At 35.9% G+C, this 20,159-nt stretch overlaps 2 protein-coding genes and 1 long non-coding RNA gene across 4 annotated transcripts; 2 read left to right on the top strand and 1 right to left on the bottom strand.

Annotated features, from left to right (window-relative positions):
* The first annotated feature begins 1,102 nt into the window (after positions 1–1,102).
* On the top strand, positions 1,103–3,767 carry LOC122311604 (protein SODIUM POTASSIUM ROOT DEFECTIVE 2-like). The gene is made up of 2 exons (XM_043126210.1): positions 1,103–1,465; positions 3,379–3,767. Exons 1-2 carry the CDS (start codon positions 1,342–1,344, stop codon positions 3,672–3,674), a joined length of 420 nt encoding a protein of 139 aa, XP_042982144.1. The 5' UTR covers positions 1,103–1,341; the 3' UTR covers positions 3,675–3,767.
* LOC122311605 lies at positions 1,956–2,731 on the bottom strand. Its single transcript, XR_006242819.1, has 2 exons — positions 2,532–2,731; positions 1,956–2,416 (listed from the first exon to the last, which is right to left on the bottom strand). It is a non-coding gene; the product is annotated as an uncharacterized LOC122311605 (long non-coding RNA).
* Positions 3,768–13,442: 9,675 nt separating the features above from the next.
* Positions 13,443–19,941, top strand: LOC122309718. Of its 2 annotated transcripts, none has more exons than XM_043123312.1 (6): positions 13,443–13,585; positions 13,826–14,575; positions 15,902–17,535; positions 18,205–18,393; positions 18,556–18,733; positions 18,827–19,941. In XM_043123312.1, exons 2-6 carry the CDS (start codon positions 13,876–13,878, stop codon positions 19,762–19,764), a joined length of 3,639 nt encoding a protein of 1,212 aa, XP_042979246.1. In that variant the 5' UTR covers positions 13,443–13,585; positions 13,826–13,875; the 3' UTR covers positions 19,765–19,941. The 2 variants fall into 2 exon arrangements, with proteins under 2 accessions (XP_042979246.1, XP_042979248.1); XM_043123314.1 differs by having other exon boundaries at positions 13,497–13,654.
* The last annotated feature ends 218 nt before the right edge of the window (positions 19,942–20,159 follow it).

The raw sequence follows: 20,159 nt of genomic DNA, 5'->3' as shown, positions 1-20,159 counted from the left end.
AAAAATTATAATAATGAGATGAGAAGATAAGAAATACTTTTTAAATCTAAACGAGGCTAGGTTTGTCTCTAGCTACCATTAGTACTCAATTAAATTGCCAAATTTTGCTACATACAAGCACAGTTGCGCACTAATCTGTGTACCAACACTGATTTATTCATACTTAAAATTTAAATTAACACTGTTTTCAATAAAATCTACTTTTTGACCAATCACATCACATTGGTGCACAGATTAGTGCACAATTGTGCTTGCAACTATATTTGTCCTAAATTGCCTCTTTCATCTAAAGTACTGTATATATGATCGGATTTTTGTTAGAACCCTCTGTCCCTTCCTCTTATATTAATATTAGTTTTAATCCTTAATTTAAAAAAAAAAAAATTGTACCTATTGCCAGGCTATGACCCACTCAACTCCAAATGCATGCGCAAAATATTAATTGATTCAATCATTAATCCCTAGTCATCACCTTGTAATAAAGTAAAAGGTCATGATCATGATTGATGTTTAGTTCTCAACCTTGCTTACACGTGATCATGATGCAAATGTCAGTTCATTACTACATTAATCAAACAAAGAATGATCATACTCTTGACATTGTCTTATTTCTCCAAATATTCTTACGAGGTAAAGGTTGTCATCTGGAGAAAAGATTAATGCATGCATGGGGCATGTTATAATCCAATGAGTGTAGAAAATGAAACATCAAAACGGAACATGCATGTTTGCTTGTGGAGAAAGAGAAACAACTCTAAATTAATATTGTACTTTAATACTTTAGTTTTTATTTATGATCTCAAGTTTCCCAATGAGCAGAAATCGATCGAGCTTCGTTGATAAGGAAAACAACCCACATGGGAGCCAACATCTATGACTTGTAGCATCGAACCCCCCACGAAAAGGCCGGAGATCAGATGCAATGAACTTTTGGTTACCCAGAAAAGATGATGACACAGCTTTGCACTCATCATCCAAGTCATCACCCCATATTCATTCGAAACAAGAAATTATGATCCCCAACCAAAGTCTCTTTAATTGATCAGAGCATAATCCTCTTCAACCAACTCAAGACGTCATGAAAAAAAAAAAAAATGTAAAGGAAAGGGCAACTTTCTTTTCTGGGGAATCTTGGATATAATCATATATAATGATCTTAGTCGTCCTTAATCTATGTGCTATTAATCCCATATAAGGCATTCGATAACTGAAATAATAACCATCAATTACCAACTTATAGTTCGGAAGCAACAAGAATCCAAATCGCTGTGGATATAAAATAATAAAAGCACAGAGCAGTACGTTATTTGGATGCGTGTTAACTTGTGCTAGCTTTCATTAATGGCGGACATGCAGATAGTTCCTGCTTCCAAGAATGTGGAAGCACAGTACGTGGAGATGATGGTGCCTCTGTATTCTTATGGGTGTGAGAAGAAAATAAAGAAGACCTTATCCCATCTCAAAGGTAAAGTACTTCAAAGAACTCCCATGTATATTTCTAACTGCAACATAATCAATAGACCAGTTGTGTAGTTTTTGCAGATAAACTATATATAGCATTCATGCACCATTATTTTAAAGTTCTGTTTCTTTAAACATTTTGATATGCAAGGTCGTGATCATGAGGTTGTTTTACTTAAGTTGATCGGCAGATCATGAATACTACTTGTTTTTTGTTGTCGTTTGTAAGTGATATATATATATATATATATAGTTTCTTGTCATGAAGTTATGGGCATGAGCATCTATTTTCAATTAAGCTAAAATATAATTAATCCCAGGGTCCTTGTTATAACCAAAACACAAACAAACAAAAATAAAAAACAAAGACAAAAACACCCGAGCAAAAAATAGTTGGAGAATTAATACTTGTTGTAAACTGATCATGTGATAGTTCAGATTGTAAAACTCATTTTATTATAAAATAAATCTAACGTTTTACATTGATTCACATCAGTTATAAGGTTGTTTTATATATAAGATCATTTTATAGATATATTACTTCTCAAAGTACCATATACACACATAACCGTACATGAAGGACATGAAAACTCACACAAAAACTCATTTACATATCATGTAAGCAAAACCAGCTCTTTCAAGCCTCAGAAAACCGGCCCATAACCTCTTTAGGAACTTGTTTTACATCCACACAAACACAGACGAAGTACCCCTAGTTGCCAGCTGAAAATCAGCAATTTGGTTGGCTTCTCTACACACATGTCGAAACTGTTCATTAAGCATAATTCTTACAGCTTCAATCTCCTGCCAAACATCCAACTCCCAATACGCATCAACCAACCCATTCACTTAAACCAAGAGGTAACAACACTACTGAATCAATTGAATTCCATCTCCACATTCCCAAGATTCTTTGAGATGCACAATACCAAACCATCTAATATAACTCTTGTTTCTGCCAAATTTGATTACCAAGATCAAGTCAGAAATATTCTTGGAAGTTAAACACTGGCCGTAAGCCCATACATACATACATACATACATACATACATACATATACATATATTTACCTGTATGATGTTATCATTTCCCCAGCTGGTCCATAAATCAGAAAACTAGCAGATCATAGCATGCATGCACCATCTCATATATGTGATAATGGGATTGGACCACTTCCTTAAGTTAATGAATACATCGACAGTCACTCCCTAGTCCATACACAGAAACGAAAAACGTGCATATGTAAAAGAAAACTGGCACAGTAGCATAGATAGCAGTGTCAATGATGTCTGTATGAGATATATATATATATATATACATTATTGTATATGTCATTAGTAACACCAAATTCGTGCATCTGTTAGGTCCAAAAACTCAATCGCCCCATTTGTCGAGGAAGAAGGTCCACCCCAAAAATTAGGCCGCAATCAATATTGCTTTTTTGGGCCTTCGCTTTACTGACACCATCATCATTGCTTACCCACCGTGATCCTTTGCATTATAAGTGGGTCGATTGTGGATAAGAACTGCAACCCCCTAAACTTTTTTCACCAGGAGGTCTAGTCAAATAAAAATGAAATCGAGAGTAAACGAAATGCATGGCTTTTTGGTGTCCCAAAAGGGCAAAACGTTCAAATTATAAAACAGACAATTTTTTCCTTTTCAAAAATTATAGATCAGTTGGAGTAGGTTCATACTCTATATATATATATATATATAGAGAGAGAGAGAGAGAGAGAGAGAGAGAGAAATTTGTAAATATATATATATACACACATATGTACACTACTTTGATGCTGTGATAAATTATTGTTTATTTGAAAACTTATATTAAATGATAAAACTTAGTTTGATAATTTACTCGAATCACCATAGTTTAGCAACCAATTTAATTAATAATATCATATGTAATGGCAGGGATATACTCAGTAAATGTGGATTATAATCAACAGAAGGTGACCGTGTGGGGAATTTGTAACAAGTACAATGTGTTAGCAACCATAAGGGGAAAGAGAAAAGAAGCACGATTTTGGAATCCAGAAGACAACATGATCAAAATATTAGAAGAATCGTCACAACCCCCATCATCACCACCACCAAATTCGACTTCTCTAAGATCAGACTTCAAGCATTCTTTAGCCTTGAGTGCTATGGCTCGGTCTCTAAGCTGGAAAACATGGAGGAAAGTCTTCACTAGATCCTATTCCTTCTGAAAGGATTTATATTACTTATTTATTTAATTCCTTCTCACAGTGGAAAACGAAGAATATTGAGTGCAGATTCAGCCAGCAATTAAAACACATTGCGTAAAAGATCTTATCATTTTGTGTGTGTATATATATATTTATATAATTGCTTTATTTCTCAATCATTAATATCATGTAGACTCTCTTTGGTCGTGATCGATCTGTGTTCCAAAGGGTACACGGTGATGCTTCTTTTTGCCTAATTTTACGTCGCTCATTGGATTTGAACAAGCTAACTAAATATTGCCATCTTTCTCCTAATTCTTTGAACTTAACCCCAAATTAAGGGTCAGAATAGGCATGCGCATGATTCAGTCTCTAGAAAGAACTATTCATGGAGCACGTCATTAGAAAATGGTGGACGCGCGTGGCCTTCATAAGTCTTGCATGTTAGGTGAAAAAAACCAAATGATTTCTGACCTTTACCAATATTGTTTCTTTCTCCGACTAGTTATATATATTGGGAGTTTGCCAACACCAAACACCATATTATCCATGCCTTACAATCTGGGAAATGCTGGGAATTTTTAATTCTAAATTTTATACATGATACAAGAATCCTCAAAAGTTTTAATTTTTTTTTATAATTTCTTTGTATAGTTGAGTTGGTTCAATTTGCACGTACGTAGTGACGTTACTTTATAGGATTGTAATTAACGATGGAACATGCATGCATGGTGTGAACAAATATATAATATATCGAAAATATAAAATATGATAGAAATTAAAATAGAGACGAGAGAGAGAGTGAGAGACAATTTGAGAGCGACACAATCTTTATTATTCTCATATGTTATTGAATAAAAAATGAGATAATTATTGAGTATGTTGTAATACTAGATATAGTCAAGAGTTGTACTAGATATAGTCAAGAGTTGTGTAAGTGTCGTATACTCATTTTGAAAAAGAGTGGAGCATACTATTAAAAAATTAATTTTTTTTACATGAGTATTATATTTACTCACATTTGTCAAGATGAATGTGCAATGCTTACGCATTTTATAACTGCAAATTTCATTTCTCATATTAAATAGAGAGAGAGAGTGTGATAAATATCTTTATCATAGTAAAAATCAAATCACTTGATTTGATAATTATGAAAACTAAATTAGTTGATTTGATAATTATGAAATCAAATCAGAATAATAATTAAATTGGATTATTGATTTGATATTGTCTACAACATATATCTTCTCAAACTCAAGATGAAGAATTTTAAAATTTTGAGTATAACTTTCATATTTGTTAATTGATATCCACATAGTGAACACGACGTCTTTCCTCTTGTCCTCTCTCGCCGTCGCTGCCTTTTGATCTCTCAGATTCTCTCCCTCTCGTCGTCACCCCATTGCCAGGTATCTCTCTCTCTTTCCTCATGCAATACCACACGGTGGGCAAATGGCCTTAGGATCAATCCGCTGTCGGCATCTAGATGGAAGCATCAGCTTATGGTTAGCACCCGGCCATAGGTATACCCCAAAAAGAAAGAGCATCGGTTTCTTGACTACATGTAGGATACACTTTATCCGATAAGACAAGTTGCTAAACCATCGAGTGAGGATAGCTAGGGGAGATTTTTTTGGATTAAAGGAAGAGAAAGTTTTTTTAAACGTTTTGAATATATGGCAAGTACGCTAGCTTTGCTAGCTAACATATCCCTTGATCACATAATTTACAATATGTATGTATGTATGTATGTATGTATGTATGTATGTATATATATATATATATATATATATGATTAGGAAGGGGCTGCAGAGTACGTAATTCAAAGGTAACTTCTTTACCATAAAATGTTCGAAGTTAGAAAAACATGACAAGGCAGGTCAAATGTCATTCTCCTACGTCCCTTGAGAGATTATCTTAGACTGTCTGATAATGCCAAAGCATCCCATTCTTTCAAAATAGATAATGTATACTTTCAAGCCACTCCATCCGATATCCATCATCCTATCCAATAGGCTCCTTCCACACAAGCCAAAAATTGGCAAAAAAATCAAAAAAGAAAATAAAAAGTTTCAAAACGTACTGATAACACGAGGTACTCAGACAAGACAAGAAACATCTTGGCAAACCGATAACGTGGTTAATTTTTAACCTTAATGATTACCGTTTGCGCGTCAGCTGACCAAGATTAACACCATCTTGGGACCAGTTTTTTTCTTGATATGATGTGCCTAACCCCCACATGCAATATATCAGAAATTAAGTACCGTCCAGAAAGTTGCAGCCTGCTATCTATCGATCCCGGCCCACATTCTTATAAAATTGGCCGCTGTTTTTCCCACCACCAAAATCAATCTCCCAAAGCCAGCCACACGTTATATATAACTATTCCCACTTTTAATTTGTTAGGGACTTTGAAGCTTGAATCTGTACTTTCTAGGCGTCTCTTGTTGCAGTGCTTTCACACAAAGCAAGAAGGAAGAGAAGAAGATGATGATGGTTGCTGTAATGGCGGAGCTCTTGGGGGAGTATACTGCGGCGCTTACAAGGATGACGGAGTGGCTTCTACCACCAAGGCGTAGCATGCATTTTCATGGTCTCAGGAATCTTCGTCTGAGTTATCCAGCTTCGACCCAAGACGACTCCTCATTCATTGTTTATTTTTAGCTGCTGATAAGTTAGTTTTAGTTAGGTCACCATCTTAATTCTTCATACTTGTATCTTTTTCCGTTTTTTGCAAAACTTTGATGCTTTCTTGAATGTTGTTTAGGGGATTCTTCTGGGGAGGCTTTAGGTTTGGGGTTTAACAGTACTGGCTAGAATTCCTCAGATTTCAGTTAAATTATTATGTCAGATTCATTCTTTACTTCATAAAAGTAATAATGAAATGTTTGAATGAGCTCTTGGTCTTTTAATTTTTTCTTTGCTTTTCTTCCTTAAAGGGTAGTGTCAATCAAGAAACTACAGTACTAATGACTGCAAAATTGAATTTAATGTTGTGACATGATGCAAGGCTCCGTTTATGCATGTTTAATTCAGGAAATTTGCGAAAAGTTCACATGCAGAGCATTACTCACAGGAATTTAATTAATTAACCTAACTTAAAATTATAAAACCAGATAATGATGGAGGACTAGCTAGTACTTGTACAGGGATCTCTTTAAATTAATGCTATTATTGGCAACATGACAAATTCATTGGGTCGACTACTCTATCCAATTATTGAGCGTCATATATACCTCGAATAAAAATTTTATGTATAGTTAGTTTTTCGTATTTTTTATATATTTTATTAATGTAATTAGCTGCATCACTTTTTTTTAATATAAAATTACTGTATAATTGATCTAACATGCAAACCTTATATATGTTATGGCCGGGTTATTAATTCTGCAAATTTTTATTTTATTTTTTCCATTAACGTTCATAACAATAATTACAGTATTAATAATAGTACTAGTTATTTAATATTTTAGTCAAAGTTAAAGGATCTCTATATCCTCTTTGATTGTCGCCTGCATGCCTAAAAAATTATATGCCTTGTAGAATGATTACATTAATAGTTGATCTTTCGTTTTCTACGACAAACTTTAGATTTCACGTGAATAAAATATGAGATTTGAAAAAGTGATTCTAATAAAAAATAATAATTGTTACTGAAGAAATACATATAATTATTGGTTAAAAGCAGTTAATGAACTATATATAAGCATGCATAAGCCTTTTGAATATTACTATAAAAAGGTTAAAGCTGTAGGCGCAGTTAACGAGTTAATTAATTATCATCAAACCACTCATATCATATGAATATATTCCCATAAATTTAGGGTACAAGCACATGAACCAATCGACACCATGCTATATCTAGCTATATGTTTAATATTAATAGAGCAATCAGTTCGATTTATAATAGGAAAAAGAAAAACACCATGATTTGCTGCTAATCTGGTAAACTTTTTGTCAGTAAATAATGAACTTGGAATCCAATTAATTGGCCTCTTCTATAAACAGGATTGTTGAAAAAAAGGGCACTTTGTACCTATTGATAATCATAATATTGAAAATTAGATTAATATCTCTTAAAGTTTTTGTTCGAAATCTAAAATCAAGTGGGAAAGATCGATAGACTTATGAAGTAGGTCATATAATATTTATCTCACATTATATGAGTTTTTGGAATAAAATTATTTGATACTTAATAAATATCGTAGAGCATGATATTTCATGAGACAAATCTTTGTCTCATGAAATATCTATTTAATAAATATCGTTAATGATCTCTTTTTCACTTCAATAATATCTATTTAATGTAAACCATGGTGTATTTTAGTCATTGTTTTTCTAAAAGTGATTAAATTGATAATGAAAGGGTAAAAACATCCATGTTTTTACAAATAAAGTGAATACAATCCATTTCAAGTGAAATGTAAAGGATCATATTCCCACTTCATGTTCTGATTTTTTCTTAATCTAAGACTTAAAAAAGTGTAGGCAGAAATTTTGGCTAGGGATCCTTCCTTGACATATAATTGCATGTTTATTTTTTTGAATAAAACCTCTCTTTCATTTCATTCATCAAAACATTATTCAATACAACGTTGATCAAATTGTACATATCCATCAATAACTGTAGGACCCTCCTCTAACCATATCCTCTCATCTTCACCTTGTAATGCTAGTTTGGCTACTTGATGAGCTACAACATTAACATTGCTTTCTCTAGGAGTATATTGTAGCTTCCAACTCTGTCTTTCCTTGAAAACAGACTTGATATCCTCAATAATTTGACCAAACCATGAATAATTTGGTTCTTGCATCTGTATATCCTTTATAACAACCAATGCATCCCTTTCAAATATTACATTTGATAACCAAATTTCCCCATAAAGTGTCAATGCCCTCCAGAGAGCATTGAGTTTGACAATAACTAGGTTGTTAACATTATCTAGGGGCATACATAGCGTAGCAATCAGTTCCCCATCCTCATTTTTGAACACCACTTCTGCTCCCATCTTAACATTTCCACAGTCTAAGGCTACATCCCAGTTAGCTTTCAAAAACACACTCCCTGGTTTAATCCTCTTAGCCAATCTATTTACTAGACTTGGCTCCCCCTCTATTGCATAATACATAATACATGACATGACATGACTTGGCTCCCCCTCTATTTACTAGACTCGACTCCATAATACATGACATGTCGATTCTTCCACCACATCCCCTACTAGGCTCCAGTAGCATTGAAAAAAGCAAGCCTTAAAGTCATCTGGGCCTGGAGATTTCAATCGGCCATCTGGTATAGTGCCTCTTCAATTTTTGTTTTAGTGAAATCCCTCAACAACATATCATTCATTTCTTGAGTCACCCTTACCTCCATCTCCCTTAAACAGTCTTCTATAGTTTGCATTGATGGGTTATTGGATATGTACACCTCTTTATAATGCTCTTGAAAAGCTTGTTATATACCAGGTTCAGTAGTTCTCAGTTGAGCTTCGCCATCTCTCACTTGCAAAATTCTATTCTTCTTCCTTCTCTAATATGCACATGCATGAAAATACGTGTGTTCCTATCCCTACTTTGATACTAGTTCTTTTTAGTTCGATGCCTCCACTTTATATCTTCTAGATCTAACAGCTTTCCCACCTCTAACTATAGTTCCTTGATCTGATTTACATTATAAGGTCCGTTATTCTCTTGTAACTCCTTTAACTGTTGTGACTTCTCTCTGATAGCAACTCCACTAATTTGTATTCTCTCCCTTGCTCCAACTAGTTATAGCCTTACTACAATTTGCTAGGGAACCATGCACCTTTTCATATTGTTTGATGAATAGGTCCACATCTTCCATCGCCTCTCTACAACCTTTGCACATTCTTTAATCTTTAACCAGCAAGCCTCAAACCTGAATACCCTTCTGTTTCTTCTCCAATTTAGAGCCTCACTCCTAGTCACCACCAACATGTTCTGTGGTCTGAACACCTTGCCAGTTGCCACCATACTTTCTACTTTGATTTCTAAAAGCAGATTTTTCCAAGGCAGATTGGATAAAACTCTATTCCATCTTTCCTTGATAAAATCCTCATTACCTTACTTATTACTCCAAGTGAAAGGATCACCTCTATATCCCAAATCAAATAATTGATTTCCTTCCAATGACCCTAAAATCTTCCATCTGAATCTCAGGCCTACCTCCCCCCTTCCTTAATTCTCTTGTTGTCTTAAAATTTCATTAAAATCACCCACAGCACAAGAAGGTATCTCTTTTGGATTAATCCTTGACAACAAATCACAGGATAGGTACCTTTTACTCGCCTTTGGGTGTCCATAAAATCTTGTCAAAAGCCACTTCACTTGTTTGATTCCTCATCTATCCATCCACTAATGTGTCTCAAAGAGAAGTTGTATAATTCAAACTGAACTTCTTCCTTCCATAGAATAGCTAACCCTCCACTCCTCTCTACCGAATCCATCCCAAATCACCCTTCAAAACCTAATTTCCTTCTAACATCCTCAACTTTAGTCACTTTCAAAAGTGATTCCATCAACAACACAATTTTGGGACACTTATATTTTACCATTTGGTAAAGATCCTAAACTGACCTAGGGTTTCCAAGCCCTCGGCAATTCCAGCTCCAAAGATTCATTGCTCTCGGCGGGGTTGATCCACAACCTCCACCCTTTTTTCATAAAAACATACATCCTTCACTAACATATTCCTTCCTACTTGTCTTTCCACAATTCCCATCATCATACTGTCTTTCCACAATTCCCATCATCATATTTTTCAGAATTTTCATTAAACAACTGTAAACTTCTCTTCCTATCCAATGCAAAAACAGAATATTGACTTACCTTCCCATAGTCCCTTTCACATCTCTTCCAAGAGTTCTTGGTTGCAACTGACTTCCCCCTTCCTTGAGTATCTAGAATCTTCAATTGAATAGGTGCAATATTTTCTTGAAGCTGAATCTGATCATGTCACTCCCTTTTATTAACTTCAAGCCTTCGTTCCCGATCCTTCTGTTTTGGGCTCCCCCAATCTTTGCTTTTAACTAAGCCACTATGGGAGTCGTTGACAAGCCCATCATGGCCCTATTTAATCCTACTAGATAAGGAATTTGAGATCAACAAGTCCTTCTCTGGTACTCCCTTATTTAACTTCACAGGATTCTCCCCTTTCGAAATTTGTATTCCACCATTATTTTCAACCCCTAAAATCTCAATAACTAACTATCTCCCCTTGCACCTTGCTCCTCTACACTTCATCTTCCTCCTTTAGGATTGAGCTTGAACTAGCCATCCAAGTTTGTAACTTCCATTCACTATCGAAATTGCATGATTTGTCCTCTTCATTCAAGTTCACCCCAATCCACTTACTATGCCCTTCACTATCAACTCTTAACCAAGATCCACATTGAAAATCAGTACCTTTACCCTGATTTCTTGCTCCAAGCCCCAAATTACAACCCTGTTCTTCATATAGAATCCTTCCACATCTAAAATACAGTTTAGGAAGCATTTCATATTTCACCGGTATCCACATACACCTATTATTAAAATTGATCGTTTGTCCCCTCGCTACAGCCTTATACAACTCAACCTCAACACAAACCCTTAAATAATTCCCCTAATTTACTTCATCTTCTAATGTATCCACCTCTAACACCTTCCTGAGAGTCCCCCATATCTATTTTCCAATTTTTCTACTTATGCACCCCATAGGGAGATTATGGAGTTGAATCCAAAAAAGCTTGCTAGTAAACTTAAAGTGATTCGGTTGTGTGAAGCCACCAAATGGTTTCAAAATGAATAAATTCGTATAAAAAAGCCAATGTCTTCCTTCCAGAATTTGGTCTCTATCTCTACAATTTGTGAAGGTAATTATGAATGTGTTCTGATGAATTTCCTTAAAAACGACTAGTTTCTCCACTCTCCAAATTTTGAGCATTGTGGATCGAACCATCTTTCTTCCAATATGTCTATCCAAACAAGCTTTCCCAATCAGACTCCTATCCTCTACCTCTCGACTCTCCCTTTATGAAATCTGTATATCAAGCCCTGCTTTCTTTGATTCATTGAGAGATAGCTTCTCCCATGCCTCTCCTAGCTCATTCATTACCTCAATCAACACCTCGTTCTCCACCAATATCCGTCTCCTCAACCACTAGGGAAACCCCATCTCACCGGTACTCTTCTCAGTGAAAACAAAGAACCACTTTGTACTCAGGGACTCACACTTCACTCTTATTGTTCTCCTAAGAGAGAGAAAAGCGAAGACTAAATCTAATCATTTGTTATCCATTTGTATATATGCACTGTTTGTTAAGACTTCGCTGTTAATATATTGCTACATTGCCTTTTTTTTTTTTTATCCACCTTGATAAAATAGTATAATAGAACAATCATTTTGATTAGGGAGAGTAAAACGTACAGCCTGTAACTGGCTAAATCAAGACAAGTAAATAGCATTAATCGAGGAGATCAAAATTGAAACAAATCCATGTTCTGATGAGTGGTATGATGTTCAACACCTAATTCTTCATGTTGGAGCAACGAGATCTCAACAAAATTTGGATAGAAAGGTAGACTTATGCCTAAAACCAAATGGGAAAAATCAAAGAAAAAGAGAAAGAGGAAGACGAAACGCTCAAGCACTATAAGTGCTAGCTACTCTATTGCTTGATCATTTCATTGTTTAGACTCTCATTATATTTTTCCCATGAAATATGTTTAATTATTTTGTTTTCAAATTTTATATTTTCCATACTAAGCTGATTTGGATCGATCAAAAACCGATCGCTAATCCATTCAGCTTGGTGTTGGTAAGGAATTCTAACCCCGAAATAGTTAATGTACAATCTATTTAAGAAGGATGGATCGAGACGGTTCCATCCTTGATTTGGAGAGAAAATAACTCCAAGAGTGCGTTTAGTTGACGAAACAGGGGTGCCGGAAAGACCAGTTATTCCTGCAGAATAACCATCCTTTTGTTTGGTTACACTCTTAGGACTATTGTCATGAAATAACATTCCTTTTTTCAAAATAACGTGAACGAGCATTCCCGTAAATCATTTAATCCAACATGTCCGAAGGACCAAGATCTATTTTGCTAAAAATGGGTCGGATCCAAGGGCCCTTGTCCATCCTTTGGATTGGGTCCAATTCTTGACTACTAGGATTAATAAACAAAGCACCTAATGATCGAGGTCCATCGGGCCGTAAATCGGGGGATGGGTTATTAGGCAGTCTACAGACTGGCCCATTAAATGCACGCTTTTATGGAGCCAGCATTTAAGCATGCAATGCTGTTTTGGGCTTCAACCCATGCTTTTTTTGTGCGGTAGGCCCAAATTTTTATTTTGTATTTTAATCTCCCACAGTCTCAAAGCCATGCTCTATTTCTTTTTATTTTGGTATATCATGTCCTCAAAATTATATTACGTTGGCTTATTTCTTTGGCGAAGTAAATAACAAATCTTCAAGAAGATTGATTTTTCAGCCAAGTTTTAATTATTTACTAGGCTTATCAATTAATACCGTAATTTTACGCTGAGGAATTGTGGCCTATAGCACATGACCCACATTTCTAAAATAAAGATTATGGATTCCCCCTCCTCCTCCAATATATCAAAAAATAAAAATAAAAATTCATACCATAATATGATTAGATAAATATTTTTTGAAAGAAACCCTAAAAAGGAATTAAAATTTAAAACAAGATTACCCAAAATAAAAAGAGATTAAAAAATAGTATTAAAAAAATAGATTAAATAATAAAAAGAATTTGATAATTTTAATCAGTGGCTTCTTTGTAATTGGAATCAACGTAGCAAGTGCCAAAGGCTCAAGAGTCACCTAATCAGTGTCTCCTTTTTCCTCGGTTGAAACAGAGACCACGCTACTGTTCTCTCTATTTCGCTCGTCTTTATCTGGTATTAATCTCTGTAGTACTTTTGATTTTCTGTACAATTTACCAGCACAACACCGTTCTTCATTAACAGGTTTCATATTATATCTCTCAGATGATTGTCTATTTTACATGTTTATGTTTTGTGATTAATATTGTTCTTGATCGTATTTATCTATCAACTTCTTTTGAATTCTTTCGATATAAGATTTTATTCTTACTTGATTGTCCTTGGTTTGATATAAACTTATCTGGGTTTGATCAGTTTGACTGAATTTCTCCGACAACCAACGAAATTAAAAGGAAAAAATATATATGATGAGCTTTTGGTCGCCGGGTTATGGGTCTTACGGTCATGGAGGATCTTCAGCATCATCTTCCAATCTATCGGCTTTAGCGCCGCCTTTTATGGTTGTTCCAAAACCCATTTCAAGCCCACTTGTAGATTTGACTGAACCCTCTTATGGTGTTCCCTCGAACTCTTCTCTGCACAATTGGCTCCCTTCTCACTATCCCAATTCTGGGCCTGGTTTATTTCCAAACCATGGTCCAGAATACGATCCAGTGCCTTCATCAGATGCATATGGATACGCTGCCTCGCAGTATATTGGGTCACTTGATAGCCATTTGTCTTCATTGAGCCCTGTTTCATCAGCACCGGTTGATACATGCTTGTATGTTCAACACTCCGACTGCGTGGAAACTAGTACTGTTAAAGCCCAACAATTTTATCCCATATATGCCCGACCCGGAATTGAAGACCTTAGTCCTTTGGTCGTTCCGGATGACAATAGTTATGATTGGTTATCTTGTTCCAATGTTGCAACCTGGGATGGATCCTCCAACAATGATCATGCTCAATCTGGTTGGGATAATACAGTTGATTGGGTTAGCTCATGTAATGGACTCGGAGAGTGGGAGCATGGTAAGCAGCTCGAGATTGATGGCGGTTTTTGTTCAAAGGGTTTGACTATTGGTGATTCTTCTTCCATTTACAAGAACGATGTGAACCAAGGTATCTCTTCCATGACTTGTCACATATATCCTTATTTCATTATGAATAATGTTAGATACAGTCATAGATTGTGGAAGCACCGCACTCTTGTTTTAAACAGTTTTGCTACGTATAAGCGAATTTGCATACGGATCTGTGTACCAATATTGTTGCCTTCTTATTTCAAATTTAAATTGGCACAATTTTCATTAAAGTTTGACTTTCTGACTAATCATATTAGATGGGTGTACATATTAGTGTGCAGAATTGCTTACAACCATATCTTTTCTTTAAAAAATTAATAGGCTCCACTATTAAAAAATTAATTTTTTTATATAGGTCCCATATTTTTTCAGTTTTTTCAAAAAGAGTTCACAGTGCTTGCGCACTCATGACTGCATTATTTTCAGGTAGAATGCATGTTATTTTTGTTGCTTGTCGATTCTATATATTACCATTCTGAAGTTTATTATGGTTGAAGTTCATTGGTCAATTGTTTTGATTCATTGTATGTTCATATTGATTGTATGTTCATATTGAGTAATGGTACATACCATACTCCCATCCCACTTTTTGATACATACGCACATCCCACTATATAAAATGTGGCACTTTTTATCACCATTGGATCATCCCCCTTCTTTTTAATGAAAAACTCAAAGGTTGATGGGCAATTTCCACCTCTTCATGGGATGGGAATGGGGCATGTAGAATTTCCTATCAATCAGGATACGTTTTGGGATGTTTTTACTTGGTAATGAAGTCCTTCTAGTCTCTCTAAATTGACCCTTTCTCTGGAATGCAAAATCTAATTGACTGTCATCAATAGTATTTCTATGAGATTTTTTTTCCAATCTTCTGGTGGATCCCATGGTTTTTCTTGGGGAAAGGTGTGGTTAGGGTATGTCCTGTAGTCAACTTTCTCTGGCCATCATGTTGCGTGGGATTGTGTTGGGGTTGGAATGGTCAGTGAGTTAATCTGTAGGAGTTTGAACTGAAAAGTGAAAAGGATATCATGATAGATTGTTTTGGGTGATCAAAGTATCATCTTGCTATGCTCCTTTTCCAGACTTTACTTCATCCTTTTTTTTAATTATTATTATGTCTTAGAAAAGACTTTCCTTATATTCCTGTTGAACCAGTACCAGTCTCACTCATAATCTCTGGTGTGTTTTGTGTGTAGGGGTATATCATTAGAATTCATATGTTTTTTATTCTTTAGGAGACTTTGCTTCGGGATTGTGAGAAAAAAGAAAGGGACAACAAAAAGATAATATAAAGACTAAATGTGATAGAAGTGGCATCTGATTTTTCCCCATAATTTTTATGAGTGTTTGTTATGCACAGGAAGTCATGCGTCTGAGGGTTTGGACACACATGCAGAAGCTTCCCATATCATTGATATGCTGGGTTTGGAAAAGCATGGTGGATGTGTGAGTATGGAACATGCTAATGATAAATCCTTCTCTGGGAAAAATTCCAGAATCATGCCTGCTGATTATTCAAAAACATCTTTCTTGGGTTCCCCTTCACTACTTCCAGAAAACCATTATGAAGCACCATCCTTAACACCAGCCACAAATATCTACAAATATCAAGTGCCATGCAGTGCCTCAAATGAGAAACCTATTAGACATCATGATGCTAGTCTGAGTGGTTGTGCATCATTTGTGACATCTTCGCATTCACTTGTCATTACACCACCAGATGTCGACACTAGCTTGTCTGCACCAATTAAAGGCCCACTAGTGGATATGGATTTTGGGACTGATGTTGCTGATCCAGATCATTGTGGTAATAGTCCCTTTAATGTAAACAAACTCCATCCTTTGATAGGGTCTGAAAGCAAAGGTCTGTTTGATACAAGCCAACTTAGCATTCACCTAGATAAAAATTATCCTATTGGTGTGGAGTCGTTCTCATCCAAAAATGAAGAGCTGTCGAAGAAGAAAGAAATTCCTGAGGATGCCTTGGACCAAGTTTTTAAACCAAAATGTGGACTTCAAGTTTCTCATACAAGTTCAGATGGCTTCAATTTCACACTTGATTTTGTTGAAGCTATCAGTCCTGTTGAGAATTCTTCTGAGAGCATAGATCATTATAACCCTGCTGTGGACTCACCATGCTGGAAAGGAGTTTCAGTTTCTTGTTTTTCTCCATTTGAAACTTCTAAAACAGACAGTTGTCAATATTTTAAGAAATTAGAATCACATAATAGTTCAGATTTTCAGGTGCCTCAGGTTTTTACTCTCAACATTGATGATGCTGTAAAAGTCTCCTCTCAAAATCCAAATGAGAAAACAGTGTATGTGGAGAAAGGTTTAAGACCTGCTCCAAAGAGGCCTTCAGATGCTAACTTGTTGTCTAGAGAACCCAGATCAGATGGTTCTGTAAATACTGGACCCTTTCATTCAAAATCGAGTTGTGGCTATGTGGTTCAGTATTCTGGTGAGCCAGGTGATGATCATGCCTTGCTCAGCATGTCCACAGTTGATTCAGAGTTAATACCGTCCCTCACTATGCATCAAAATTTTGAAGCAACCATAATGATTCCAGAAAAGAAGCAATCGTCAGATACTTGTGGTAGTGTTGCAGATTCTGGATCAAGTATTGGTGATCCTGCAAGAAATGGTTTATCTAATGTGCCATTCCATGACACTGGATATGGCCTGTCTTCAGCATCTTTGGTGGAAGATGCTTGTGCTAAGCTGACCAAACTGCATGAGGCAGATTCAACCCCAAATATAGATGTCCAGATGCTGGTTAGCACAATGCATAACCTGTCTGACTTGCTTCTATTTCACTCTTTAAATGATTCGCTTGAACTGAAGCAAGGAGATCGCAAGGCCATTAAAGATGTCATCTTTAATCTTCATCGATGCATATTAAAGGATGGTGAAAAAATGATTCCAAGGCAAGAATCACCCTTTCTTCAGCGAGGCATGGCTCAATATCTAGAAGAGTTAGCTAAGCATCCAAAGGTATGTTGTTTTGCTCTGTTTTAACTCAATTTAAACTTGGCTTTCTACTGGGTAAGAAATAAGTTACCTTCCAGATAAAAGGGGTAATTGCAAATCCATTGGATTGCACTTTTTTCGCTAATAAAGATAAGCACATAAATGGCGCAAAAATGTGAAGAATGGCAAGCTTTTGTATTGGCCATTATAAAAATAAAGATGGCCTTCTTTCATATGAGAGCAGTATCTTACGGCCCAAAGAGCTTTTGTGCAGGATTTTTAAAGATTATCTAGAACCCAGATATTTAAGCCACCTGCATCTTTCTTAGGAGAGCAGGTTTTTCATCTTGAGAAAGTTGACTTTTCAGCTAGCTACATAATGATAATTTCTTTAAACAAGATGGATGCCTATGATGTGTAGTAGCTGACTGGAAGGCAATAGTTCCGGCTGTTCAGTATAATGTCTATTCAGCAATCTAAGCTCTATTTATTTTAATTTAGATTGTGACTGTAAATCAACATTTCCTTATTCACCATGCAAACTTACTTTTAGATTCTGAGTTATCCAGTCTATAACCTTCCATTCTATGATTCATTGATTGTTGTTTGTGGTTCCAGTGTTTAAATAAACATAAATCAGTGCCATTGTTTTTGTAATATTACGTTAAGTTTGATGGATAATGTCTACTTCAGGAAGTGAATGTGGACAGGCCTGGATTGACAAAGGATGCACCTATTATTGCTCAGGACCAGCTTGATCCTAAGTGTCTACATGACAAAAAGCATCTTAACATTGGGTCAGGTAATAAAATGGAGATGATATCAGATTCTGTTTCTGTGAAGAGTGATGCCAGCAGGCTGGAAAAAGATAATATGACGCAGGTACGTTCTGTTTGTTTTTGTTTCTATGCTGGCACTTTTCTGTTGGTTCTTATTTATAACCATATTAAATGTTAATCCATTCTCCCCCTGAAGAAGGGCAAAGGGAAGGGACACAAAAAGAAAATAGAACTTAGTTTCTTCACCGTGGATCATGATTTGCAGGCTATTATGAAGGTTCTCAATGAGAATTTTGATTATGAGGAAGAAATGGAGCCAAAATGCGCCTTGTTTAAAAATTTATGGCTTGAGGCTGAAGCTGAAGTATGTTCTATCAACTATAAAGCTCGCTACAATCGTATGAAGATTGAGATGGAGAAATCTGAGTTGAACAAGGCAAAAGGTTAGTTTTTAACTACCCAAAAAAAGTTTTTGACTACTGTCTTTGAACAATCGTTCCTTTGTTATAGCTTAACCTAATATTCTTGTGCTTCAGATGCTTCAGAAAATACTATGGATGTCGAGAGAAGGCGAAAATCCAAGACTTCCCGTGATTTAAACACGCTCAAAAAGTTGGTACCTGAGGCTAACATTGGCCCTTCCCCTGATATTTTCATCCAGGATACCCCTTCTATGCAGCATGTTAGGGCCAGATATGGTATTCTAAAGCATCAGATTAGTTACTCAAATTCCCCTACTGCTTTAGAGGAAGCATCAAGCTCAAATGTGTATCCTGATCTGAACAAGGTTGACAAGTTGGTACCTGAAAAAACAGAAGCGAAGTGTCTGAACCAGGATATTTCCATTCAGAATTCACCTATCCTCAGCACAACCTGCCATGTGAATGATGTTATGGCCAGATTCCATGTTCTGAAATGCCCAGTTGACCATGTGAATGCTATAAAAGCTACAGATGTAGAGGAACCATTAACTGAGAGTGTTTCTCCTGATCGGAATGAAATCAATAATTTGGAACCTGGAGCAACTGAAGCGAAGGAGACTCTAATCCCAGATATTCCCGCCCAGAATCCTTCCATTTTAACAAGAAGCTGCCATGCAGATGATACTGAGGCTTCTGTCATGGCCAGATTCCTTATGCTTAAAGGCAGGGATGAAAACTTGAGTTTCATGGACGTGGAAAAGCAGGAACCGGAAGAGGTTATTCATCCTGGATTGGCATGTGAGAACAACCGTAGGCCAATTACTAAAGACAGATCAGGGGATGGAATTGTGAATTTAAAAGCGGGACCTGTCTTGCAGGATCCCACTGCCAACAGTACTGAAGACAAGTTGACTGTGAAGGATTGTCATCTACCTGGGACCGATCCAGTGATCCAATATTTCCAGTCCAACAAGCCTGGAGACTCACTTATTGACAGCTGGTATGACGGCACTTCATCAGATTGGGAACATGTAATGAAGGAGGAGCTTTAGGGTAGACCTGAATGTTCCTTCCGTAAATGGCTCCATATCTTCTGGAAGACACTTTTATGCAGTTTCTGTATAAAAATAATGGATATTTCTCTTAAAACTGTATATATGACTGCTCTTTGAACTTGTAAAAAGCTTTCTAAACTTATTTGGATTTTCAGAACATGTTCTTTCTTTTAATTTGCAGAGTTTTCTATTTCGGTGCCTGAATTTATCTTTTGGCGTTTTGCTCTCTTTGAAGTGTATTAGGAACGTATTTCTTGAGGGAATGTTTTGGCCTCAGCTTCGGCAGCCAAATCTTTAAATACACCAAATACATTATTGGTGAGAAAATCCATCATATTAGCCTGCATAAAAATAAAAATAAAAAAATATTTTGATTATTATTATTATTTTAT

This window comes from Carya illinoinensis, chromosome 5 (genome assembly GCF_018687715.1).
Source record: "Carya illinoinensis cultivar Pawnee chromosome 5, C.illinoinensisPawnee_v1, whole genome shotgun sequence".
Lineage (NCBI taxonomy): Eukaryota > Viridiplantae > Streptophyta > Magnoliopsida > Fagales > Juglandaceae > Carya > Carya illinoinensis.
This window is presented reverse-complemented; position numbering and strand designations above follow the sequence as displayed.

Excerpts from the sequence above, each read along its gene's own strand:
- LOC122311604 (XM_043126210.1), top strand. The coding sequence starts at position 1,342 with ATGGCGGACATGCAGATAGTTCCTGCTTCCAAGAATGTGGAAGCACAG. Across the intron at positions 1,466-3,378 it reads GACCTTATCCCATCTCAAAG|GGATATACTCAGTAAATGTG; the intron begins GTAAAGTACTTC and ends ATGTAATGGCAG.
- LOC122309718 (XM_043123312.1), top strand. The coding sequence starts at position 13,876 with ATGATGAGCTTTTGGTCGCCGGGTTATGGGTCTTACGGTCATGGAGGA. Across the intron at positions 14,576-15,901 it reads CAAGAACGATGTGAACCAAG|GAAGTCATGCGTCTGAGGGT; the intron begins GTATCTCTTCCA and ends TGTTATGCACAG. Across the intron at positions 18,734-18,826 it reads TGAGTTGAACAAGGCAAAAG|ATGCTTCAGAAAATACTATG; the intron begins GTTAGTTTTTAA and ends CTTGTGCTTCAG.